Here is a 27,546-nt window from a genome sequence, read left to right on the forward strand (position 1 = left end):
ACTTGGCCACCTGTGCTGTATCTGAAATTTTCTCAATAAATAAATAAATAAATAGATTGTGCAGTTGGTGGTAGTATGTGTGTATGGTGGGGGTGTACTCCTGCACCCCGACTTCGAATACTCTTCTAGTCATTCATCTTCATTGGAGCGATTAGCCAAAAGTGGGAAGAAATGTGATGTTAGAGAAGATACATACTAAATGAACCATGCCAAGGGTCCCGGGTTCGAATCCTGGTCGGGCTTGGTTGTTTGTGAATGTCCATTCATCAATTTCATCATTTCATCATTCATCCACATCTTCGCAAATTAGCCAAGAGGCACAAAACCCGAAGTAAAATAAGCTAAATCAATCAATCAATAAATTAACCATGCGTTCTCATCGTTGCGGTTAAACAAAGTGAACGGAAAAGCGACGTAAAAGTAGGCTAAATACAAAAAATTGCAATAGATATATATTAACTGAAGAAAACTGTCATTTACTGCAGGAAATTAAAGAACACCGTACCTTTTTATACCGTATGACCTCTTATATTGCATAAATTGGCGTGTAAACCAGTGTTCTAAAAGTATTATCTTAAAATTTGCGAAGAAAATATTATGACGAAAATAATTGTAATTCCAGAAAAGGCATTCCTATAACATTAAGTTCTTGCCAGTCAGAACCAACCTACGTATTCGCAATGAACAAGGCTGTTCACGTGTTCAGCCATTGACTGTTACAAGGTTTGCTTTGTCACCCTAATGGGAAAACCCTCTACCGAGTGGCTGAATTATAGTAAATACTGCTATACTGCTAGGGCATAATTCATCTCCAAGAAATGGAGCACAGATTTTTGCACTGGAAGTTGCAAGATACTTGTTTTACACAATAACAAGTGAGTTTGCCGTCGCTTCCGCGGCTCATGCTACGTTGACGGGACGAGCAGAAGCTCTGCCTGCACGCATTTCTATGTGATGACGTCAGAGGACCTCGTGTCTGTGGAGAGGACGTTTTCAAATCCGTGACGTAGTAGGTGAATTTCAGCGGTGTTTGAAGGCGTGTTTCTCGAGAACCAAAACAAATATCGCCGAGATATTTTGCACATCTCATGTTTGTGTAATTATCTGTAAAATTAATGGATTTAAAACGTTTTTCATGTCAAAGTGGAAATGTCCATTAAAGCTTATGCTTCCGAAGGAAAATAGCATTCAATTGAATAGGAAGAAAAGCACGTGTTTTTTTTTTTGTTTAGACTCAATCCCAGAGCTTCGTCTGCTGAGACGTCACCACTAATGGACTCCATTTATTAAAAAGATCGAAGTACTCGAACTCTTAAAATAATCGAAATAATCGATTATTATAATTTATTATGCCCATCACTAATCTGTGGTTCACCTGCGTGGGTATTTGCATTTGATGAAGTGGTGTAAATTTATTGCTTTCGGATGATCACCAGTGTATTGAAAATTGTGAATAACTGTGATTGTAAGTAGGGTAAAATTTTCATACCCGTCAAACGTGTTTTTTCCCCTCGCTTAATTTATTTTGCCGGTAAATCATGTATTTTTCAACATTAGTCTCTCTCCGATGCAGGAAAGGGTAAATGTCTGTTATATCGGAGACACATTTCTTCATTTTTACAGAAGAAACTACGTACGGAAATGAGTTTCTGTAGCATTTTGAAAGTTCGTGGAGGTATTTCCTCACCGTAGAATGCTGCACAACAAGAAATGAACACTTTTGATATGATAAACTTGCATTTCGTGCAAAGCGACAACATTATGCCGTTGTTTCCATTATGTACCTGCAAATGGCGCGAGCGTCGAAAGTCACGCGGTCTCGCCAGTGTTTCCAAACGTGTCGTTTTTTTACGATATTTTTTTTAACTAACCTAACCTAACCTAACCGATAACTTTTCTATGCCTAACCTTGCGGGAAATGGTCCGTGGGGATATTGTGAATGGTTTTTGGGTATAATGAACATGAAAGTAGGTATTTTTTGGTTAAGAAGGTTGGAACACTGCATACACACTCCAAATCGAAAAAACACAAGCACGACGTATGATGATCCACAGCTGTGCGTGCCTTATTGTATATTCCGCAACGGAAGAAAGGACCCAAAGAATTTCTCGTAATGTGAAAAATCGAAGTTATTTTCCTGTAAAATGCATAATGGCACCTTCAACTACGTTCCGCAATACACAATTGGTAAGTACAAACCATTTGAAACTTAAAATATCCGATAGAAATGTGTCTCCGATGTAACAGACATTTACCCCAGTGTTTCCAACCACACGGTTTTGCAACTGTGAAATAAATTATCTTGCATTTTTCTAATGTTAAATAACAGTTTTAACTATGTTTGCCGTATCTAACCTAACCTAACCTAACCTTTCCATGCATGGTTCGTGGTGTTTTCAAACCCGGAAAAAATATAAAATCAGGATTTTTTTTGGTTAAGAATTTTGGAAACACTGCACAGCCACTGATCATCGATAACGCTAGTCAAGATTTGCCCGGTACTATTATCGTATGGGTGAAACACCTACGAATCATATATTTCGGACTTCTTTACATTGCTAACGTGTTGCGGAACATTTCTTAAGGCGAAATAATGCATTTCTAACTAAGATAATGTTTATTTTCTCTGTTTACGAGTACTTACTGTTACTTGTTGTTTAGTATCTGTAACACATTATGGCCGTCATAGCATACTGGTTTAGGGGCCGTTCTGAGTGTGTTTTGTCGATTTATGCAGTGGTGCAACCTCGTTCACCGGAAAATATCTACTTTCGTGCCCCTATTTGAAATTATGCTAATACGTCGCATTTACGTGTAGAACTTGTAAAATAACCTTGCGATTTACCACGTTCATTGTCCATACACAGCAATTCGGAACCATCTTTCTTTTGCAATTCGTTAATGCTCTTCCTTTACGCACAACACTCTTGCAACCTTGAATATTGACGTCAGACGAGGAATGCCTACGTGGTTAGGTTAGGCCTGTTAGGTTAGGTTCCATTAGCATAAATAAAAAGAAAAAATAATATTTTCGCTAAGAGACGCGTTACCTTTGTATTGCCTAACATGAAAAAGGTCTCTCCTGTGACGTCAGAACACAATGTTGCTAGAGTGTTGTGCGATAAGTGACACCCATTCGGGTCGGAACCATCTTTCTTTAGAAATTTGTTAATGCTCTTCCTTTACGCACAACCATCTTGCAACCTTGAATATTGACGTCAGACGAGGAATGCCTACGTGGTTAGGTTAGGCCTGTTGGGTTAGGTTCCATTAGCATAGATACAAAGAAAAATTATTATTTTCGCTAAGAGACGCGTTAGCTTGTATTGCCTAACATGAAAAAGATCTTTCGTGTGACGTCAGAACACAATGTTGCTACAGTGTTGTGCGATAAGTGACACCCATTCGGGTGGGAACCATCTTTCTTTCGTAATTCGTTAATTCTCTTCCTTTACGCACAACAATCTTGCAACCTTGAATATTGACGTCAGACGAGGAATGCCTACGTGGTTAGGTTAGGCCTGTTAGGTTAGGTTCCATTAGCATAAATACAAAGAAAAATTGTAAAAACAGCTCTCTCCTGTGACGTCCGAACACAATGTTGCTACAATGTTGTGCGATAAGTGACACCTATTCGGGGGAAAATGGCTTGTTCCGAACTCGACAGGTGGTTCTAGTGAAAACACGGCGAGGCTGAAACACTGGCTACGGGGTTGCATCGTCTTAACACACGGAACATTGCACTCTCATGCAAAAAGCAAATGGCGGGAGCAGAAACAGCGTGTCGGACAGAGATTTTCGCACAAAACAAAACTCATTCACATTAAAATGGATCAAATCTACATTCAGGAACTTCCAAAACGTTCACGAAAATGATTTCCGTAAGTACTTTCTCCTGTAAATTTGAAGGAAATTTTAAGGAATCCGTTTTACCCATACGATAATGTTACCATTTGCCCGTCATATTGTGTGTAACGCAACCCAAAAATGAACAAACAATAATAATAATAATAAAAGCCACGTTGAAGAATCCTTAGCAATGCAGAATACATAAGTATCAATGTGAAAAAGAAGAAAATAAAGGAATTTCAGACGTTTGGCGGTTACTGAAATTTTAATATAGGGAATCTTCAAGTTGTTTTTTTTCAACTTAAATAACTTTTTTTCGAGTCCAAACAGTGCTCATTACTTTAGGGAAGGTTCAAATTTTGTGACAATGAATTCCAAAATTTTACGATAATTAGTCTTTGTGCTGGAGAAATCATAAAACAATTGGAACCTTTACCTTTCCACATATTCTAGTTTTTTATGAAAAATATTCTTATGTTACCCTATCTGTTACAATCCATTTCTAAATACCACTCATATTATTGGAACGTCCAATATACGCAACACCGTCGAGTTTGCTATTTTGTATATATATACTGATAGAGTTGTGAATTAATCATGCACTGTATTGACAGTATATTATTGTTGTAATGCTCATGGTATTGTAAACAGAAACTGGTAACATTTTCGTTGCAGTATTTCATAACAGCCTATATGTCACTGTATTTTACTATATTTCATGTGTGCATATCCTGTATTTCATTGTACTATTAATATTGCAAGGTTTAAGATACTGTAAATTGAAATTGACATGTTCGATATCACTGCATGTAAATGCAAACACTGTGATTCATGGACGAAATAAATCAACCGAGAAACAAAAAATGATCGATCAGACAATTCGATAATTGATGGTGGGGAGAGAACTTACGGTTTGGAGAATTTTCCAATGTAAACAACTGGAATACAGATTGTCACCAAGCATATTTTCTTACAACCGGATACAAAATACATGACTTGAGTGATATAGAGAAACAAAGGTACGTATATACAATAATACAGTATCTACGAAGCTTGCTACCAGAATAAGGTGCTTATTATATCATATCATGAGAACATGTGCTACATGCGAAGTATGGAAAACAACTTAAGCAAGAGAATAATGACCCCCCACAAACTCGCAGACTAATGGGATAGGCATGAGTCTTCATTGCTATTTCTCAAGCATTTAATAGTGCTGCATAAGTTGTAGAAGCAGGAGAATTAGAACAATGCAAGCAAGCAGTTGATGGCTGCACTATGTGTGTGTATATATATATTATTTTGTGTGTGTGTGCCCGACCCTGTGGCAGAGTTGTTAGCACATCGCGCTGCGATGCCAAGGGTCCCAGGTTCGAATCCCGGTCGGGCTTGGTTGTTTGTGAATGTCCATTCATCAATTTCATCATTTCATCACTCATCCCCATCTTCATCTTTGCAAATTAGCCAAGAGGCACAAAACGCGAAGTAAAATAAACTAAATCAAAAAAATATATATTTTGTGTGTGAAAAAATGTAAATTTGAAAAGCATCTGCTTTGAAATGGTTTTTCTGTCTGCTTAAAGCATGATTAACTGAAATTAGACAAATGATGTAGCATATGATCCTGTACATTAATTTCTAAATGCATATTTTAATTTTAGAATGCTCTCAATGTGAATAAGAAATTAGTTTTATGCAGTTATTTCTTTTTTCTTGACAGATATTTGCATACATCCAAGATATAACTGACAATTGTCACAACAAAAATGGATGATTACCAGAAACTCTCAGATCTGCAGATACTGGAGACAATTGAGAGTTTGAAAAAGGATCTAATGAAAGAGCTTTCTAAATTGTCAGAATCAAATCAAAGTGAAGCTGTTCATTTGAATACAAGGTAAGTTACACCAGTGTAAATTCAATTTTAATTTTACAATACAATTTATGATGCATACATCCTTAATTTATTCCACACATACATGCCATTCCCCTTCTTGGTTTACATTCTGATCGTTGTAATTAAATGGTTGATTAATACTGTTTTGAAAAAAATTAGACAGGTTATCACCATACAAGAATGACAAATTTTAACAACATGTAAATTACATCATACGAATATTACTAAAGATTGTTTTCAGTGCTCCTATTGAGTGAACGAGACACGTGCATAACTCAACCCCATGACCATCTATACTGAATAATTAATGTGCTTATGATCTTAAGTGGTAGAGCAGCCACAGGCTGAACTTCGCCCATGAATAAAGAAATTCTAATTCTAACATAAAGTTTGGGTGTATATATATTTAAATTTCATGCCTCTTCATTGTACAATCATGTCCAAAAGTTAAGCATAATTTAGAGAGAAAACAAGTCATTTTCAAAAGATCAGAATTTCACACCATGGTGTAAATGTAACAACTGTATATTGTGCGAATGTCGCACATTGATGAAAATGAACATTATTGGAATATCCCTTCAACAACAACATGTCATTTGAGATGGAGTGTGGCAACCTGTAACGGCCACACATTCATCGTAGCAACATGGCATACTCCCTGTCAGATGGTTTTGAGAGGTGTGTGGATACCTCGTTGCATTCCACACAGGGAGTAGTGTGGAGGTCTGGAAATACCCTTCGTGGTGATGGATGGGCAACTTCCTAATTGGTACCAAGCATGCTCTCTAGGAATCACATCCAGGGATTACAGAATTTATTAATGAATTAATGAAAATAACCATCTATTAGGATGGAAATAGTCACCAAGTGTGAAATTCGATTTGAAATCCTCATAAATTATTTCCACAATGTTCAATGCTATTCTCCAGAGTAAAAACAGAAGAACTAATATTAGATTAAAAATTATAGATACTCGAGTTTGGACTCCAATTAAAAATGAACCTGTAGATCTGCACCAAAATTCAGCTTCCAATTCTGTGTTAATCTATGGTAAACATTTTTTTTCGAGCAGGCCTTATAATTTTTATCGTCATGAGAACATAAAAGGTCTTTTCTTTAGTTTTGCAAATAATCGCTCATTTTGAAATCCTATAAATCAAAAATGAGTTGTCTGATCATGATGAAATATTTGTATGGTGCAGGCAGAAAGGTTTTAAACATAAATCTTAATTTTTAGATCTTTAAAATTTGTTAAAAAGACGTTATCATCAATTTTGCGAAAAAACTTTTTGTTAATATTTGGTAGTCCTACAAATTCAATATTGGTCTTGTTTGTAGGGGTGTGCTGGATCCCAAAAAGTCGGGATCGGGAAAGAAAAATCCGTCACGATACCGACTTTGGGAAATGACTTCCCGATATTCCAGGATCCCGAAATGTTGGGAAATCCTAACATTTAGGGGGAATCCTTTCCCGACTCTTCATGAATATTAGGGTTTTGAGAAATTCCGCCATTCGGGGATTTGGGAATTCCCAACTTCTCTGAAATCTTGATACTTCGAGAAATCGCGAGTGTTGGAAACATTTTGAAGCATTGCTATTTCCCGACCACTTGGGGTTCCTGAACCTCGGTATTTCCTGGCGATTCTGGAATTCCCGATGATTCCGGGAGTCTCATGTTTTCACGATTTCATGATTTTTATGGTATGCCATATATGTTTGAAATTACTATTGTGGTCTTGGTATCATTCCCTCTATGACACTGGAAAGTGGAAATGATATGTTATGCTTGGATACATTCGTCAGGACAGAGAATTGTTGTAAATCTCCTTTCTTCAGAATGGATGATATTATCGAATCTATATGCAATTAATTATGTGCAAACAAGAGCAAAGCTTTAACTATGCCAAGTTTTGTCGGTAATTCGCTGGAAGTCCTTGTGCTGAAAGCGGTGTGGTGCAGTTTGAGTTGAGTTTTAAATTCATTTTATGCACAGATATGCTAACTGAGATTGGAGCTACAGTTCGTTATGGGTTTCAGAACAAAAAAAATGGCGGCGAAGGCAAGTGGTTGGTGTAGTGTGTGCTCTGAAAAAAATTCTAAAGAATCTCAAGGAATTGAATGTAAAGTTGTGTGCGGGTCGTTATTTCACGTGCAGTGTGCTTCCCTTTCGAACAACCAGTTTAGAATTATTGCAAATCTTCCAAGTGTGACATGGAAATGCAAAGTATGTTCGCTTAGCACCAGGGATGAAACCACGGATTCCTCCAAGAAACAAAAGATGTTCTGCTGGAGAAGATGAACTCTTAAGAATATGAAATTGAAGTTATACCAACTCACTAAAGAACAAGATGAACTGATTAAAAGTGTGAAATACAACGGAGATCGTTTGGACGAATTAATGAACTTGAAAGTGGAAGTCGATGGTTTGAAAAAAAACAACTTGAAACTGAAGAAAGACGTAGCATTTCTGCAAAATTCTGTCGGAGAATTAGAACAATACTCCAGATTACAAAATATTGAAATCTGCGGTATCCCGTAAAACCCAAAAGAGAATCCACATGAGCTTGTTGAAACTATTGTACAAGATCTAAACTGCAATCTTAGGCCACTTGACATTGACTTGTGTCACCGAGTGGCAACATGGAGTGCAAACAAGAACACAAGGAATGCTAGGGACAAAATTCTGGACGCAGCTAGAAAGAAGAAACTAACAACGAGGGACATGCACTTACATGGACCTAGTAATAATATCTATATAAATGAACACCTGACATCGCATAACAAGGCATTGCTAGGAGAAGCAAAAGAGAAGAAAAGAGACAAGAACTACGAATACGTTTGGGTGAAAAATGGTAAGATTGTCATGCGAAAGTCCAGTGCAGCCCCCGTAAAATGCATTACCTGCAAAAAGGAAATAGAAAACCTTCGTTATAGCTCTTTTCAGTTCTTACGGTGGGAGCTCTAGAAGCTGGCAGGGGGAGCGGGGAACGTGCCGCTGACCAACCAGAGAACAGCCGAGAGTTATGCAGTCGCGTAAGGAAGCTGGAGCTCTAACCTCGATCTGCACATTGCTGTGTTGCCAATTCGTCATGCTGCTGATGGTGTTTTGCCCCAGTGTCGATTCCTGTTTGTTATGAGCGGAATGTATGAATAACGTGTGTGGGAGTAATTGTTGTCGCGTCGTGTATTGGCTAACTCCATTCTTTCGTTGATAAACGTGTATGTGGCATGTGAAGTTAATTTGTACTCTCGTTGTTCCTTTGGGAGCTTTATGTTTATTAACGCAGTATCATATGATGTCGAACAGGAAAGAGGTAGTTCGTAGCCAAGGCAGGAAAATAATCAGTAGGGTTCATAGATATTTTCAAAAGGGAGCAGAAAACAGTGGTCCTTTGGTAAGTGTGTACAAAGTGCAACATTGAGTGTCGGAACCTTGTGGAGTGAGTACACGAACTGTACAGCATATTGTTAGGGAAGGCAAAGACAGTCTTGAGGCGTCGGGTTCCACGTCATTTGAATCTCTGTGGAAACGAATCAAAAGGAACAGTATCACAAAGGCAATCCACGGTTGCGATAAGGATATAATAAGAAGAATTATCCTCGGGTATTATGTAAAGGGTGAATATCCAACACTGAACAAGTTACATGTTGTTTTGCAAACACAAATAAGCTCTCTTTGGGGAGTTTTGTCATTGTGGAGGATACTGAAGTCTATGGGGTTCAAGTTCAAAAAGAGCAACGACAGTAGACGATTTCTGATGGAGGGAGCCGATATAGTTACAGCCAGAGTAACGTTTTTGCGGAAAATGAATTTTCTTAGAAATAAGGAACCTTTGCCCTATATATTTTATTTAGATGAAACGTACATACATCAGAATTATGCTCCAACAAAAATCTGGCAAAATAAAGAGGGTGCAGGTTGTTTAAAAGTACCTGTGGGTAAATGTGGGTGCATTATTGTTTGTCACGTAGGTTCCAGTCACACTGGTTTTCTACAGGAATGTAAATTAGTTTTCAGGCCAAAGGCAAAATCGACGTCTGATGACTACCATACTGATATGAATGCTAAAGTATTTAAACAGTGTTTTTTTGCAGCTTTTAGATACGCTTGACAAAATGAACATCAAAAACGCATTGATTGTAATGGACATTGCTAGCTACCATTCGGTACAGTTGGAAAGAATTCCTACAACAAATACATGAAAAGCTGATATCATGGTTATCTGCTAGGAATATTCCTCACGACAGCAATCTCACCAGAGCTGAACTGTTGTCTCTTGTGAACTTGGCCAAACCAAAGGCCAAAATGTACGAAATTGATACACTTGCTGCGAGAAAGGGACATACCGTTGTTTGACTACCGCCCTACCACTGCCAGTACAACCCCATAGAGCTCATTTGAGGAAAGGTTAAAAGTGCCATGGGGAAAAGGAACAAAACATTCAAACTGGCTGATGTCCAATGTTTAATGGAAGAGGAACTGGATGATGTAACACTGAGGACTGGAAGGCTTGTGTGCCACATGCAGAGAAATTTCAAGAGGAAGATTACGCAAGGGACATGGTCATGTATCCGATCGTCGTGAATCTACGTGACGACAGCCACAGCGAGGAGTCAAGTAGCGAGGATATTTCCGGTGACGGCTCTGGTGAAGATGCTGAGTGCCTTCCCGTGTACACTGAAGCTGGTGTAAGGTAAGCAAACGTGTTGTATACCATACACCTGACATGTCTCTGTTTTTGTAAACCAATTGTTTTTCGGTCTCTTGTCAATGAACCTTTTTATACACTTGATATCATATACTTATCGGTATTCTACAGACCACAAGATGGGGATAATACGCATACTCAGGCCATATGCGAACACTGTTTTTTTCGTTGAACATTTCATGGTTCTTTCGATTTCAACTCGCCTTTCCCGCTACTCTGGCAATGCTGCAGTCTCTCTCTCTCTCTCTCTAACCGACCTGTCTCGTTGCGCTGGATAGGTCGTTTCCCCGCTCCGCACTTCCCCTGCCAGCTTCTAGAGTGCACGCCATAAGAACTGAAAAGAGCTATAGTGTAATGTACAAGTGCTGTTCTCATTTAACCATGGCTGGCGGTAATAACTTTCAGGTATTTTTTGTTTGTTTTTCTTCAGAATTTTTAAATTTTAGCTTAGATTATTAGTTTTTCATGTACATATTATGGCATCATCATTGAACGTAACTGGTAAACTCAGTGTGTGGTATCAGAACACGAGAGGCTTAAAAACAAATACCCAGGAAGCCTATCTGAACACATTGTCCTGTGAGTATGACATTATTTGTATAACTGAAACATGGCTGAACAATGGCATGCTGAGCTCAGAGCTATTCAATGGCTGATACCACATGTGTTTAGGTGTGACAAATCAATTGTAGCATCCAATAAAAAGGAAGGGGGAGGGGCACTAATTGGTGTATTGGAAAGCATAAAGTGTAAATTTTTTAAATCACAATCGTCTTGCAACAGCATTTTTCTGGAAATTAAAAAAAAAACACATTCAAAGGGAATTGTATACGTTCCACGAAATCTAACTGTAAAAAAAGAAAAGAAATAATACAAAATAAGGAAAGGACTTGAAATTTTATCCTGGGATGATGAACTTAAATTGAAATATGCAAATGCAGCCATGGGATATATGTACATGATACTAAACTCTTTAATATCAAAGCATGTTCCTCTTACTCCAAAAAGTAAAACGAGATATCCATCGTGGTTCAGTTACAAATTGATACGTCTAACAAACATGAAAGAACATGCACAAGTTAAACAAAAAAACAAAAAAACTGGAGAGCAAGTATATGTTAACACATTTCATAACTTGAGACGAGAGGTAAAATCTGAAATTAGGCTCTGCCACAAAAAAATTGTGACTCATGCTGAAAACAATATATCACAAAACAGCAAACATTTGTGGGAATATTTTAAGAACAATATCCATGTACCTGATCCCATCACAAGCATAAATAAGACTGGAAACAATGCAAAGGAAGCCTGCCAAATATTCTCTGACTATTTTGACTCCGTATATCTAACTAACAATCTGCAACCATCAAAGTTAGCCATAAAAGACAAAACAAGCCTTTTATTTTCATCATTTCAAATAACAAAGAAAGAAATTATGGATGAATTAATGAAGGTAGATATTAAGAAAGCCAGTAGACCAGGCGGCATTCACCCATATTTTATCAGAAACTGTGCATATCAATTAACAACACCATTATATATAATTTTCAACAAATCTTTAATGACAGGAATATTTCTTAATGCCTGGAAAAAAGCAAATGTAATCCCCAGTTACAAAAATGGTGATAAGGAATTGGTAAGTAACTAAGACCAATATCAATACTGAATAACATGGGGAAAATATTTGAGAAATTGGTATATAAAAGATTATTTGCGCACACTAAACAATTCATCATACCTGGACAACATGTTTTTTTTTCCTGGCAGGTCCACTACAACAAATCTCTTAACATATGTAAATGATATTACACTAGCCTTAAGCAAATGTCTAGTGATAGATGCCATCTACACAGACTTGTCCAAAGCCTTTGACAAAGTTAATCACCAAATTCTAAAAGAAAAACTTTTCTCGTATGGTATCTGTGGCTCACTATTAAATTGGTTCTCCAGTTACACAAATTACAGAAAACAAAGAGTTGCAATACAAGGATTGTTCTCTGATTGGAAGACAATACCATCAGGAGTACCTCAAGGCTCGAATCTAGGTCCTTTACTCTTCTTGTTGTACATAAATGACGTAGGAGGTTACATAAAATACTGTAAATATCTGCTATACGCAGATGATTTAAAGATATATTTGCCACTGAAAAACAAAAATGACCACGAAAGCATACAAGAGGATATAAATGGTTTAATGACTTGGTGCCAAGATAACCATATGGAAATGAATATAAAGAAATGCAAGACACATGAGATTTGGAAAGAAAAGCATGCAGGATAAAACATATAAAATGAATGGCAAAACTGTCGATAAACAACGGAACATCGTTGACTTAGGTATTAATTTTGACACTCAAGTAACTTAGAAGTATCATGTGATGGAAATTTGTGATAAAGCAAACAAAATGCTTGGCTTCATTATTAGGTCGTCAAATGATTTTGCCAAGATAAATACTCGTATCAATGCTATATAAATCACTTGTAAGACGAATACTGAATATGCAACCACAATATGGTCTCCTTATTATGCAAGCTACAGTAATGACATTGAAAAAAATACAATGGAAGTTTATCAGATACCTGAATTTTAGGAAGCTGAATATTAAGGAAAGATTACCATGGGATATTTATTGTAGTTTATACGCAAACAAGGACTTGGTGACATATTCCCTGGACACTTTGCATCGGAGAAGGAAACAAGCTGACTTACTTTTTGCATACAAATGTCTGAATGGAATAATAGATTCACCAGAAATTGTGAGCAATTTATCTTTTCAAATAGCCAATGATGATATGATACCAGAAGCAAGCCTCTGCTCAGCACTGCATTCAGTTTTAACAATAAGGGTTACTATACAACAATAAACTGTATTGCAAGGGATACTAACTCGCTTAATGATCAAGTAGACGTGTTCAGATATAAGCTTCCCGAGTTCAAAATACACATAGCTAACCACCAGTAATAGGTAATTATTGTCTTTTATTGTTTTTCTGTGCGTGTGTGTGTGGTTGTTTTTTCTTTTCACTAATTTTTACTTCATAATGTAAATGATTTGTCTGAAATAGTGAACAGAATGTGTTTAAGAAGTATGTGAAGCACGGATGCATTAATTTGCACTGAGAATATTGCATCCAAAATATACTCTAATATACTTCAATATTAATGTCCATATCCCATAGTGAACCATCATTAGTTGAATTCTGCTGTCAGAAAAATATTGATCATTTATTTTTATACTTGTGTGGTAAATTTCTATTTCTTTCTTTTTTTGTACATACCAATAATTCTTTTGCATTACTCTTATATAATGTGATCTTTTCGATTGAGCATATTTCTAGATTTGCTTGTGAAATACTGATAATGTTATCAACCATAAATATACTTGTATGTGTGTGGCATGCATATTTGTAGCTGTAACTTTTAAATGTAATTAGCGGAGACCTATAATTGGGCAGCTAAATGCCTGTTGGTCCCCCAAACTTAAATAAATAAATAAATAAATTTACTTATATCGTTTCTGGAACCATTGATTACAAGGCAACAACATTACCAGCATGCCAACGGAAAGCACGGAAGGGGGGTGTGTGTGTGTGTGTGTGTGTGTGTGTGTGTGTGTGTGTGTGTGTGTGTGTGTGTGTGTGTGTGTGTGTGTGTGTGTGTGTGTGTGTGTGTGTGTGTGTGTGTGTGTGTAGGGGGCGGGAGGGCTGAATACATATTCATATTCCTCCAGCCCCCTCTGAATATGCAAAATGTAAATCAACCTTTGAATCTTTATTTCCAACTGCAAGAAAAAAACATTCCCTTTTCATAACAACGATTGATTGCTGAACGACTCAAAAAGTCTAGGAACCCCTGAATCCCAAAAATTCTGATATCCGGATAATCCGAATATACCAATAAGTTGGACATTTGAATAGAAAATTATTCAGTATCCCCATAAAAGTTTATCCTGATTTGGCTATTTCTGATTTCTGCAAGCTGTTCCTGTGTCACCGTCTATATTCAAAGGGTTTATTTCGCTTGAAATTATGTAAGCACGTAGAATTAATGATGGGTCGTTCGTGAACGAGTCACTCCTTTTGAACGACTCCCACTTGGGAACGGTGAACTGCCTGGTCCTTCGGGGTGAACGAGCAGTTCCTCTGTGGTCGTTCCCATGGAGGTAAGAAGGGGAGGAGCAAGCCCCACGCAATATTTCTGAAGCCGGGTCACATGACAGGTTGAAGCGAAGTCAGACCAAAACATTCGTGGTCGCCATAAGAAAGTATGTAATTTTGTGTACTTTTTAATGCGAATTACGGAGCAATGTTGACTTGTTCAGCATATGGCTGTACCAACAGAAGCAACAGGAGAACTGAAAGAATACCATTTATACCAAATGATTGATTGCAGAGGTGTGGTATGAATGGTAAGGGACATGTAAATGATTGCAGAGGCGTGGTGTGCATGGCAAGGGACATGTAAAGAATTAAAGGTCGTTTCAATAAAATAACAACATTGTTCAATACATTAATGAACACCATTGCCATCGAGTAAATATTGCCTAGGACATTTTTTCTGCAGCCGACAGAAGTGAAGAGGGAGGCTGTTCTGTTACCCTGAAGAGGCAACAAGGGAGAAGAGGGTGCCAATGTAAGAAAAGAGCGAGGAGTGACTTGGGGGATAGTGTGCTATGCGGTTATTCATATCCCTGTTAAGGGCTTTGTTGCTGTTTAGACCTACCGGATCAGCCAGTGTTGTCACACTGGATTGGCAGAATAGAGCTAAATCCTGCCTAAAATAGGATTACCATTTCTTTGAAGCAACTAGAGGTAGACTGCAAAGGCATTGGATTGAACTACAACTGAGACCAGTTAGGTAATTGACGTAAATTTAGTTCCTTGATGTGATTCGTGATTTGGACAAACCTTGCTCCAAAATACTAAGTTGGCAACAGTAGTACGTACAGCTGGGCTTCCCTTCCACAAAGGAGCGGAGGTCTGTCGTCTGCTCAGTGCTCACCATACAAACTTCAAACTGACCCGAGAAAAGTGTGGTTCTTCTTCTTCCCCTTCGAACCTCATTGCAAAGAAACAGAGACAGATGAAGAATTGACAAGGGTCTACCACTATTCATTGGATTTTCGTGATAACTGTCTCATGAGTGGTAGTTCTTTCTACGAGTGTTTGTGGCTAAATCACTGTGCTGATTGCAAAACAAGAACGAAATGAACAAATTTTTAGCTCGAAGACTTGTTTTCTTTACGGGAGGGGGGTCATAACGTCTAGCAGGCATAATTGTTGTACTGATAGCCGGTAACACTTTTGAAAAGGTCACGCCACGCCACTGATTGATTGATTTAGTTTATTTTACTTTGCATTTTGTGCCTCTTGGCTAATTTGCAAAGATGGGGATGAGTGATGAAATAATGAAATTGATGAATGGACATTCACAAACAACCAAGTCTGAGCGGGATTCGAACCCGGGACCCTTGGCGTCACAGCGCGATGTGCTAACCACTTGGCCACAGGGTCCAGCTCACAAGTAAGTAAAGCTATCTATAGTTGATCTTCGTAATATTTCGAATTTGTACATAGTTACGTGCGCACGAACGTTTGCAGTTGCAGCCCACCTCCAGTCTCGCTTGGTAGAAGGAGAGCCTATGTGCGTTTGCAGTACGCGATGCGATGTTCTTCTGTCATTTGAAGTAGATGCGGCCATCTTGGGCAGACAATAAGCTCCGCCCACTGGCTTCATGACCAAAACATTGTGTCATACAGATGCGGCAGGCACCTGGTCGTTCCTCGGAGTCGTGAGCTTTGCGTGTGTTGCCAGTCGCTCCAGCAGTTTCCGCTCCCAATCATTCACTCCCAAGTACCTGCGAGAGAGAGCAACCATGTTTTGTTTCTGCTTGCTGTATTGTTGTGGCAGTTTTCCACAGAGAAATGCACGCAACTCTATTTATAACAACAATACAGTAGCGGAACAACAAGGGAGTGAGGGATGGGCTGGTTATTCACTTTTAAAACTTACTGTGACATGTTTTCGCAACGTGAGAATAACTGTAAAAGGAACTTCGCAGGTGGAAACAAGCACAGATGAAACACACAGGGTTCCTTATCTGTGCCCTTCTTTATTGAAATGTCTTTCAATCAGCAGACCTACTATCGTAAAGAAAAAGGTGGAGGCAGGAAGACTGGGTGTTTGCTTGACCATTTATCGAATTGCATAAACATCTGTAAGTGGAGGGGCAAGTGGGCGACGACACCCTGAAAAATTATTTGCAAAATACAATTATATATTCAACACACATTATTTCATTTCATTCGCAGTAACTTGTTCATTTTTAGAATGGTGTAAAAGGAAAATGACAATTTCAAACTGAAGGACCGTCTCACTATTACGTGGAAAAATATGGTTCCTTTGCTTCCCTCCAGAAAAAAATACTGCATACGTCCATGCTTAATTGTCACAGTTAATCTAACGACATGAAGACACAACGTAAGCAACAAATCCAACCAGATCCGTAGCCAGAAATTTTATTTCAGGGAGGGGCTCATCTCTTATCAGCAGCCGCCATCTAAAGAAGAAAAATGGGGATGTAGAAGCTCTGAAGATGAATTTCTCAGTATATTACAATTTATTATGCAAGGTGTTGAATCTTGCTAAGGGAGTAAAATTAATTACCATAATGCACTATTTGAATTATACATTTGTGGGATTTTGGGGGGAGCTTCAGCTTCCCGAGCCCCTCCCCTGGCTACGTACCTGAATCCAACAAAGAAGACACAGAACCTGACAAACGTATCTAACACCAAAAAAATTATAAGTTGAAATACATAAAGATCTTCCTCCCCCCCCCCTATCAGTCTTCAATGATTTTGTACCCTGACTGGTAGGTTGTTTCCTTCCTGCTGTGTATGTTCTCTTCTCCTTTTTTTATTATTTGGAATAGCAGGCGGAGTTCCCTCCCTCCCTAATCCTTTTCACTCAGAATAACTCAAGCAACATTCCTCCCCACCCCCTTCGCTCAACTGCAGGAAAAAAAAACGGCGGGTGGTGTCGGTCGTTCCTTTGAACGACTCCCTCATTAAGCAAGCTCCAGTGAACTGCCTCACAAAAAAAAGCTGCATCTTTCCTTTGAACGACTCTTTGCAGTGAGCTGACTCCCGAAAAGTAACGACCATAACCCTTCACTACATAGAATTTGTATTTTGTAGTTCTAGGTGGAACAAATAAACGTTGCCTCGACTATTTGCATCCCCACCTCACCCACACATCCATAATGAGAGTAAATTTCTTCCATACTCATATATGAGTGTAAAAATTATGGCAGAGAGAATAGTAACCATTACAATGATTACATCGCCATCGCTGTGTATTCAACGGATCCCTGGTTCGATACGCTGTGAGGAGTGATGACTCATATAGTCATGTACTAACCACGTTTTCAGTTTTTTTAAACTAAGCCAAGCATTCATTAAATGTGGAATTCCATCACGCTCGTGGATTTGCTGATGTCTCAAGAAATGGGCAGTGTCGAGATATTCCTGAAGTTGGGAATCCCGAACCCTCGGGGAAATCCCAGAGGTTAGGAATTTGAGGTGTCGGGAAATTTTGATGTGTTGGGAAGTACAGAATTGGCGGGAAATTCTCGAAGTCGAGAATCCCGAACCTTCTGGAAATCCTGATGTGTCAGGAAATTCCTGAGATCGGGAATCCTGTTAACTCGGGAAATTTCAATGAGTCAGGAATTCCAGAAATCTGAATGGTCGGGAAATTCATGAAATGTCTGGAAATACTGAGTCATTTCCCATTCCGACATTTTTCCGAATATCTGGAATGTTTTTTTGTCCCATTTCGATCCTGTCCCGATCGCACACCCCTACTTGTTTGGAAATTCTTTTAATCTGTTTTTAAATCCATTATAGTTGTCAATTCGCATTGAGAAACCGAATTTACACAGATTTTTTTCAGCAGAATAAAGCTCTATGAGGAACATGGCACACAGCGATATCCGTTAAACCCTGTGGAAACTGCAGGCTGTCACTGCAAGCGCTGTTGCCACATTCAGCATACAGCTTTACTCTGCTGAATATAAACCTGTAAAAAATCGGTTTCTCAATGTGAATTGACAATGATGATTGATTTTAAAAACATATTGCATTTGTAGGAAGAACTACCCAATACTAAGAAAAAGTTGTTTCGCAAAATTGATAACTGTTTTTTAACAAATGTTAAAAATCTGAAAATTAAGATTTATGTTTAAAACCTTTCTAACTGCACTATACCAAAATTTCATCACAATCTGACAACCCATTTTTTATTTATAGAATTTCAAATTTAGCGATTGTTTATAAAACTCAAAAAGACGGCCTTTTTTCGTTCTCACAATGCAAAAGTATATAAGGAATACTCGCAACAATTTTGATTAGCATAAATTAATGCAGAATTGAATGAGCTAAATTTTGATGTAACTCGTTTTGTAGTAGGTTTACTGGTTACTTTTTAATTGCACTCTAAACTCTAGTATATGTAATTTTTAATCCAATAGTAGGTAATTATTCACGAGCACAAGTAAATTTCAGGAACAAAGAAAACAGGACATGCAGTGGTGGAATTTCAAACAGATACAATACACCTGCACAAGAGACATGGTGAGTTTATAGCTCATCTTCATTCACAATAGAATTTTATAGTGAAAGAATGGCCTATGCTATAGTTTAACCACAAGCAAGAAACCTGCGCAGACCCGCAACTCCTGTGCACCGTACTTCCGCGTGGAGGGGAGGGGGATATTGGACCATGCTACCTTATTGCATGAGCTGAACGGAAGAAGGGAAAGCTGGGCGGGGACTTTTTGTCCAAGGTTTTTTTCCTTGCGGTCCCTCTATACTTACTCATCTTATTCGACAGAAATTGTAGCCCATTGCTCGTCCAAAAAATGTTAATCTCTGTTATTGAGAATGTTAAATTTTACTCAAATTAAATTACTATTCAAACACTCAGTTTACAAATATTATAATTTCATTCATAAGTATTTATGTTGAACACATACAATCATGTGAACTTTTTAAGTAGTAAGTAATCAACTAAGTGATTTTGATAATTCCTTTCTGCAAGGATTTGCAGGATGATAAATGTAATAAATATTACAAATGTCATTGCTGTGTGTGTGGAACATAACCAAGGAATGATATATATATATCTAGCTTGTGTGCATGGATTGTATTTTACTTTTACTGTTTGCTTTGTCATGGTGGTAAAATTTGCAGATATGAAAATATTAATAGTGAACTTTGTTTTCCATAGGTACATTTAAGTGGAAAAGTAAAGTTAAAAATATTAATGAAAATCTATATTTTGCAATTCTTTTTTCAGCAAAGTGTCTGTATTGAATGGTAGTTCAGTTATTGCTTATATAAAACAATAGCACCTTGGGGTTCATTACTCTGTATTGGCTACCTAATCACACTTTCTTGATGCCATCTTCCATTACTAGGGGCGAATTTTTATGCTCTAAATATATCAAAATTAGCATTAAAAACAGGTAAAATATTCACTATACATTTTTAAAAGGTGTCTTAAAAATGGTGTATTCAAATCTATATATTCCTTATGACTGCTGCATTACCCTCCCACCTTCTGATGTCATGTAATAATCCACACAATTCAAAGATTTGAAGCAATTCCTGCCTATAGAACTATATTTCCAGCATGCTTGGCTAATATAATAATATAACATAATAATCAATATGGATAATGAAAAAATATTGCATTTCTGTCATTTATATTTTTATGGATAAAGACTGTTTACAAAGCAGGAAATGATGACTAGTTGCTGGGGTTTATTTGAGATTTTTGCCTCAAATAACAGGATCATCATGCACTAGATATTAAAAGCTAAACAAGAATGAAATTGCCCTGCATTACATGCAAAGTTTGTAAAAGAAATTAAATAAGTTGGACATTAATAAACTAGTCTAAAAATTATTGTTGAAGACACTGTTGCACAATCTTGGCCCTATCTCAAAGAACCAATTTCCTACTGTAGTATTCTTCTTGTCTGCTTATAGAGAATACATGTATAAGACGTGGTAATAATAAGTAATCAAGTAATTTAGACCATGAAGATGACTAATTTTTGAACTTTGATTTTTGATGACATTATGAATAAATTGTTGCATTCTAATTTCCAAACATTCGCTGGAAATTCGAAGAATGAACTGCGACAGGAAAGGAGACTGAACTTAAAATCTATGTTTTCAGTACTTACGGCATGGAAGTTGGCACCCATATTGTTCATGTTGTAATAGTGGCCATGACATATGGTGAGAAGTTGATGTGTGTAACACGAATAATGTATGTAAATTTCCATGTGAACCACAATAAATTATTCTAGATACCTAAGATATTAAATGTAATGCTTACATGCTCAGAGTAGTAAAATAATAATAATAATAATAAAGTAGACTTGGCATTTATAACTGTAGCACCAATAACTGCACCGTCATATCTTATTCATTGTTGAATCAATTTTCTCTTTAATCCTTCAGTATTACATTTTGTTGATTACCCTCCACAGCAAACATGGAGTGGATGAAAACAGATGCACATGGCTTGAAGGAAATTGTATTGATTATTCTGATGGCATATTCCAATGCATAAGAATATAGAGCGTTTGACAAATGAACGATACTTCCCTAAGGAGGAAGGGGGTGTTATTTCAGGTACCTTATCGATTTCGAAGGGGTGGGGGTCCGAACATCACATGTCACATGATTTTATTTACATTTAATTTGTTCTTACACAGGATGGAGAATATCACACACTTTAGTATTTTAAATATTTCCAACTCAGTACGTGAGGTTCCAGTTAATTATTTGGAAGCATAAGCACATATATGTAGCATCCCCCCAAGTGCTTAACAGTTGTAACCAGAAGGAAAATGCACCATTTATCCCCTCCCCCTTCTCAAACAAGTACCACTCAGACACAGATTTCCGAAGATAGCATATCAAGAGTTAACTTGCCCTGCTGTCACTGGTGCCTGTGACACCAATGACTCAATTTTTTCTAAGTGTGTAATTGGTGGGAAAGTGGTTTTCTCTATCTCTGCAACATCTGTAATTTCCTGTTACTGGATGTCCTTGAACCAACTTGAATGAAATAGGTTACTTTTGGCACAAGGGATAATAAAATAGAAGAGGCAAACTTGAAATAAATGAATGCTCAAATATGGATTTATATGCACTATAATACTTTGCCAGAGTGTTCCCGATCAAGTTAAATGAATTAATCCATTGAAAGCATGATTTTTCTCCAAGGAAAAAAACTGCAAAAATCGGCCCCCTGTGCATTACAACGTATTCAGTAAATTTGTAAGTAAAATTTTTGTCTTCATTTTCTGCTTAACCATTATTTTTAATGATTATATTTTCATATTTGATAATTTCAGTGAAATTGTTTCATCTGGAAGCACAGAGTTGGAATGGGAGAGGGATATCAAATTTGTCACATCTCAAAAAACTCCTATTGAGGAATACAGCTCCATATCAAATTTCCAGAATTCCAGTTCTTTAAAAACAGAGGATAAAACATCAATGCACAAATATGACATAAGTGAAGTGGATGGTATTTGTAAGAGTGATATGGATAATCTTAGTCCTGTGGTATTACCAGATACAAAACCTAATTCAATTAGAAATTTAAATATGGCAGAACAGTCAGTTGTCTACAAATCAGAGGCCAAGGAAGGTGAAAATGCATTCAATTTGGAGGAAAATAAGATTGACATTGAAAGAAAAGAAATTTCATTTGTGGAGGTAGAATATTTACAGAAGGAGGAAGTAGTAAAATATCCTGATGTAGAAATCCCAATTATTAAAACAGAAGATGAAAACATGCTAAATCTGGCAGATATGGATTTGATCTCCCCAGTAAAGGATGAAGATATTAATTCCAGGTAATGAATAATATCTACATTATAATGAATATCATTACTGTAAATACACCTTATGCAGTGTTGGTGAAATAGAGTATTCCAGAATTATCTGGCGCATTTAAGTCATAATGACACACAGAATGTTGAAGAGAGGAACTATGGGTTGTTTTTATTGTTAATGGCAACTAAAATTGTGTACCGTTCTTTTTTATTCACTTCAACATGGTTTCCTTTGGTTCCCCCGAGATATCTAATTGCCACTGAGGTTTTCTTGAATTGTATTTTATGGCCAGTCTCATCATTCACTTAAGTTCTTTACTGTCACTCTGATGGCATTTCTTCTGACGACTGTTGGTTATGCCAATGAAATGTCATGGAAAATTGCAGGGAGGACTATTTCCATCAAGAAACCTCAAAAATAGAATTCATATTTATCGTGTTTGGGTGATGATGTTCCATGTTTGTAGGCAGCAAATGGTAAATAGTTATTGCTGTCTTAAAACTGAAATAAATACATCTGAATGAGGAAGAGTGAGAAAAAAAAATTCACCAGTGATGAAACACACAAATTACTTACACGCAATCCTATAAAGTAGGTGTAGGTGAGTGTTCAATGTTATAAATTCCTTAACTGGAAAGTTTATGTTCAGAGACCTTGGAAACAAGAAAATAATTATTTTCACAATTTTTCAAATTGCCATGAGGCACTTGATACATGACACTCCTGTATTCCTGGTTGCTGTTGTGATTTGACTAGTGTTGTTACAACCCCATTCCAGTTTACATTGTTTGGCACTGGTGTGCCACCTTCTCACCCAGTGATGCGTCTCTCCTAATGTGTCTTCGAAATGTGGCATGCTCTAATTTTCTGTCAATCTCGTGATGTTTGTGACTATCCATGTTCGCTTTGTAAGCTATGTCGTGATCTTTGCAAAAAGCATCAAGGGAAGGTTGTCACCCTGGTATCCACTTTCTAACCATTAGTCGAGTTTGGTACCAGGACCGGAGTATTGATATCCCAGTATGTGCATTTCTCGCCACTGCTGGACAGAACTCTGTTCTACATGGCATATTTTGGTACAAGGTGTCTGACCATCTAAAAATTTATCTGTAAAAATTTATCCACCCTGCAGGTTGTTCTGAGATTCGCAGGTGTGCTTCTGCAAAAGTTGACATCAGTCTCACACTCGCTAGTAGAGAATACACTGAGTGATCTTCATACAATGGGACTACAGTCATGACTTGACTACTTCGTCACATCACTCGCAAAACTTCAACTCATCAGGGTTAAAATTCACTTCACTGAGAATAATTAATTTATAGCAGGAATGTGTTAACTTACAAGTAGCATTAACCATTGATGAACAGTACTTGTACATGCTTTTCAGATTACCTCATTTCTCGCACACCTTCCAAAGTTTTTCCTATTTCACTTACTAAGTTATTTCTGTTTCTAAAAATTTCACGTTCCTCGTAAATTTCCCTCCTGGATACAAAATAACTTTCATATCAACACCAACACAGAACATATCGGGGTAATGGCAGAGAGAGTTTAAGAGTGCAGTCAAATGGAACAACAAAGAATTTGGGAGATTGTCCAGCAGGTGATGTTCTAGAGTTGAATATCCAGAAAGAGGCTCTAAAAAATCGCTACAGAAGGGGTAAGTAGTTCCTTCTTCTGCTGCAACAGATTTGAAGGGAACTGTCTCACCCATCAGGTGAGTCACTAGGCGTGAGAATGCTTATCGGTCATTCACTTACAAAGGGAAGAACTATTCACATGCTGCAAGTAGAGAAATGCAGTGAATGAATATTTCCTTGAAATGATGTTACGAGGAAGGAAAAATAAAACTCCTGTGACGCCACTGCTGGATCATTTCAGATTATATAGATGATGCAGAGTATACACAACTTCTGTAGATTGTTATGGTAAGGAGAAAATTGCCATGATGTAGAAATATATTGAAAGAAATCTTACTGTTGCAGTGTAGATTGTCTTATGTAACAATATGTAGAAATAATTGCACATGTATGTACACTTCTCCAAATGTTACCTGACTGCTCTGAAAGATTTCCAAGTCCAGAAATTGTTAATTTGGCAACATAGCTCTTGAGCAGCAGCAGAGAGTAGCTGATTGTCCTACAGGTCCCTCTACTGGGCAAGAAATGCTGTGGTGAAAGATTTACATTCTTGTTTAAAACATGGTCAGAAACTATATTAACCAAACATATTAATAGAGGAAAAAACCGAAAGCTTAAACAAGATAAATAATTTTAGAGAATACTTGCGATTCGGCATGTTAAATCTTGAATCAGAGAAACCGTTGTGAGGTTGGAAACACTGAACTCGCTAGTGGTCTACCTGGAGGAAACGCTCTCAAGTTTGAACACAAAATGTCATAATTACGAATAGTTTATAAAAATCACATATAAGAACACCTTGCAAGGTAATGTTCAATGAGCGAGAGTTAATAATTATCGCAATTTGCAGTGGAAATCTGTTCGGCACATAGAAAAATGGTAGCTTGCGTAATCATCAACACGTTTCAAGAGATTTGCTAGCAGTGATATTGTGGAGTATCGGTCAAGTTCTCATGTCATAGAAATTAAGGGTTGCGGGTTCAAATCCCAAACTTTCCATTAAAAAAAAAATTGTTTCATAATGTTCGCAAAAGTAAATTCAGTGTGAAATTTGACAAATGTTTCCAGCAGCTCAATATATTCTTTTTTTCTTTCTGGCACTAAAGTATACTTTTCAGAGATGAGATTTATTTTGAAGCATTAACTTTACAATCAATTATTTTGAAACTAATTTACATAACATATCCTTGATTATTATTACCGTTCACTCTAAGCAATTCTCTCGATTATTATTTAAAAAGCAATAGGAACTTTCATCAATTTAGATCGAAAAATACTTAATTCTTAAAACATTAAAATGCTGGCCAAGGCAAACTTTTATAGTATAAAAATATACATAAAAATGTAACGTTTCCACCCTCCAACAGGATCTTGTGAAGTTTCGTCTGAAGAAGATCCTGTTAGAGGGTGGAAACATTATGTTTTTATGTATATTTTTATACTATAAAAGTTTGCCGTGGTCAGCATTTTAATGTTTTATTAACATGGAAACAAGGCTTAACAGTGTTACTTAATTGTTTTCATATTCCAAGAGAAATTTTTTACTAGGAATGTGCTGATCTAGGCTCGGAAGTTGATGAAGAATTCTTTTCTTTTCATTTGTCTGTCTTTTTTTGGTATTTGTCATTTTCAGTATTTTTTCCTTTTTTGTTACAGTTTCCTTAATTTTTAAAGTTTATTTTTCTCCTTCCTTGTTTTTTCGTTAATTTCAAATGCATTTTCTAGCAAAACTTAGAGATTCAAATTTCCTGACATAGCCCTGTTAGCAAGTTCGCCATTAAACGATTATCTGGTCAGTGGAAATGCACAACTATTATTTTTAAGCGAAATATTTGGCAATATTAAATAGGCAACATTAAATAATTAATTGAGTAAAATAATTTGTGTGAAGCATACTTTGAGATTCCCTTGTTAGCTTCTGTCATCACTTTAATCTATGGCTCTACAGCCCTGGAAGAGCCTTGGCCTATCTCCAGACTGCCACAATCCTACCTATAGGCGTGGAGATTTCAACCTGTAATGGGGGGACGTGTGGCCAACAGCCACTACTGGAGCTTTCCGAAACCAGTTTACACTACTCTCCCGTAGCCAGGGGTGCCCACCCCTCAGGAGGGATTATGGCTCAGACTGTGCCATGGAGATTTGGGGGGATTTTTTCCATTCAAATAATATAAAATTCAACATTTATATATTTTTCTAGAATATATGTAAAAAAAAAATACACGTTAAATGCACCATATATAATCCATTACTTGACGAAAATAAGGTATTTTGGGGAAATGGTGCCCACAGGTTAGTTTGTGGACGCAAGTTTTCCCAATTTGGGGGGGGACTTCTATGATGGAAATTTGATGTAACCAATATAATGTTGGACACAAGTTGCATTACGCTATCAATTAACCATTGCTGCTATATAAATAGCAATTTTTAGACTTTCAAGAGAATTATAGGCGTAATATGAATTATCGGGGAGGGGGTTATATTATTACATATTAGAACTAACTAGCACTCTAGCATTCTTAAACCTGAAAGTTCATGGCTGCAGGCACACAGACCTTCCATCTGTCCCTGTCCTGAGCAAGATCTATATACTCTTTTCCATCCCTACCAATTTCCTTTAAATCCGGCTCAACATTATCCCTCCATCTTCGTCTTGGTCTTCCTACTGGTCTCTTACCATCAGGTCTCCCAAGAATCCTGTAAACTCTTCTTTCCTCTCCCATTCGTGCCACATGACCATCCCACATAAGTCTTCTTCATTTAATCATTTTAATAATATCTGTGCATGAATACAAATTATGTACTCCTAAATTATGTAACCTTCTCCACTCACCTGTCTCCTCATCCCTTTTAGGTCCAAAGATTTTCTTAAGGATCTTATTTTCAACTACTCTGAATTTATCTTTCTGTTTCGTATCCATATAATATTACAGGCAAAATTACTGTATTTTTAACTTTTAGTTTCTTAGATATTAAACGAGACGACAAGAGTTTATGAAGAGAAAAGTAACATGCATTTCCTGAATTAAGCCTTCTTTTTATTTCCTCTTTAATATAATTTTAGTTTGTTAGAATTACTCCTAAGTACTTGAATTTGGAAACTGTTTCAAGGGAGTTGTTATCAATAACACTGAGGTGACAGTGCGGTTTGGCTCGTTCTGTCATCTGCACGTTGTGTTGGCTTCATTTGGTATTAGGACGTTTCTGTGTCTGCTATGTGATAATGGGGCTGTTCATTGCCAAACTTTTCTGTTGGCGGCGCCATCCCTGTTGTGTCCCTAAATAATTTCGTTCGTCATTTGGTTGCCCTAAGCTTTACATTTCTCATGTAAATCGATAATAAAAATGGGTTTAGCAAAGCTTTAAAATAATGTAGCCAGTCATAAGTTTCCGAAAATTACATTCTCCTGAACCTGAGAATTAATATATTAAAGAGCAACGGAATGGTTGCGAAAACGAGCTAAATATAGTACGTTTATGCACAAAGAAAACCAAACCTCATGTCATTTGGGTCATCTCTAACT

The 27,546-nt window shown here is 37.1% G+C and overlaps 1 protein-coding gene across 1 annotated transcript in view; it reads left to right on the top strand.

Moving 5' to 3' along the window:
• Window positions 1–1,375: 1,375 nt before the first annotated feature.
• The window catches only part of LOC145996871 (uncharacterized), a 91,273-nt gene continuing 65,102 nt past the window's right edge, over window positions 1,376–27,546 (top strand). The window contains exons 1-3 of the mRNA XM_083133419.1: window positions 1,376–1,465; window positions 5,571–5,747; window positions 21,896–22,402. Coding sequence (XP_082989545.1) covers window positions 5,617–5,747; window positions 21,896–22,402 — 638 coding nt within the window. The 5' untranslated portion in view covers window positions 1,376–1,465; window positions 5,571–5,616. The remainder of the gene's footprint in view (window positions 1,466–5,570; window positions 5,748–21,895; window positions 22,403–27,546) is intronic.

Source organism: Lepisma saccharinum, chromosome 13 (assembly GCF_977018435.1).
Source record: "Lepisma saccharinum chromosome 13, izLepSacc3.1, whole genome shotgun sequence".
In the NCBI taxonomy this organism is placed as follows: domain Eukaryota; kingdom Metazoa; phylum Arthropoda; class Insecta; order Zygentoma; family Lepismatidae; genus Lepisma; species Lepisma saccharinum.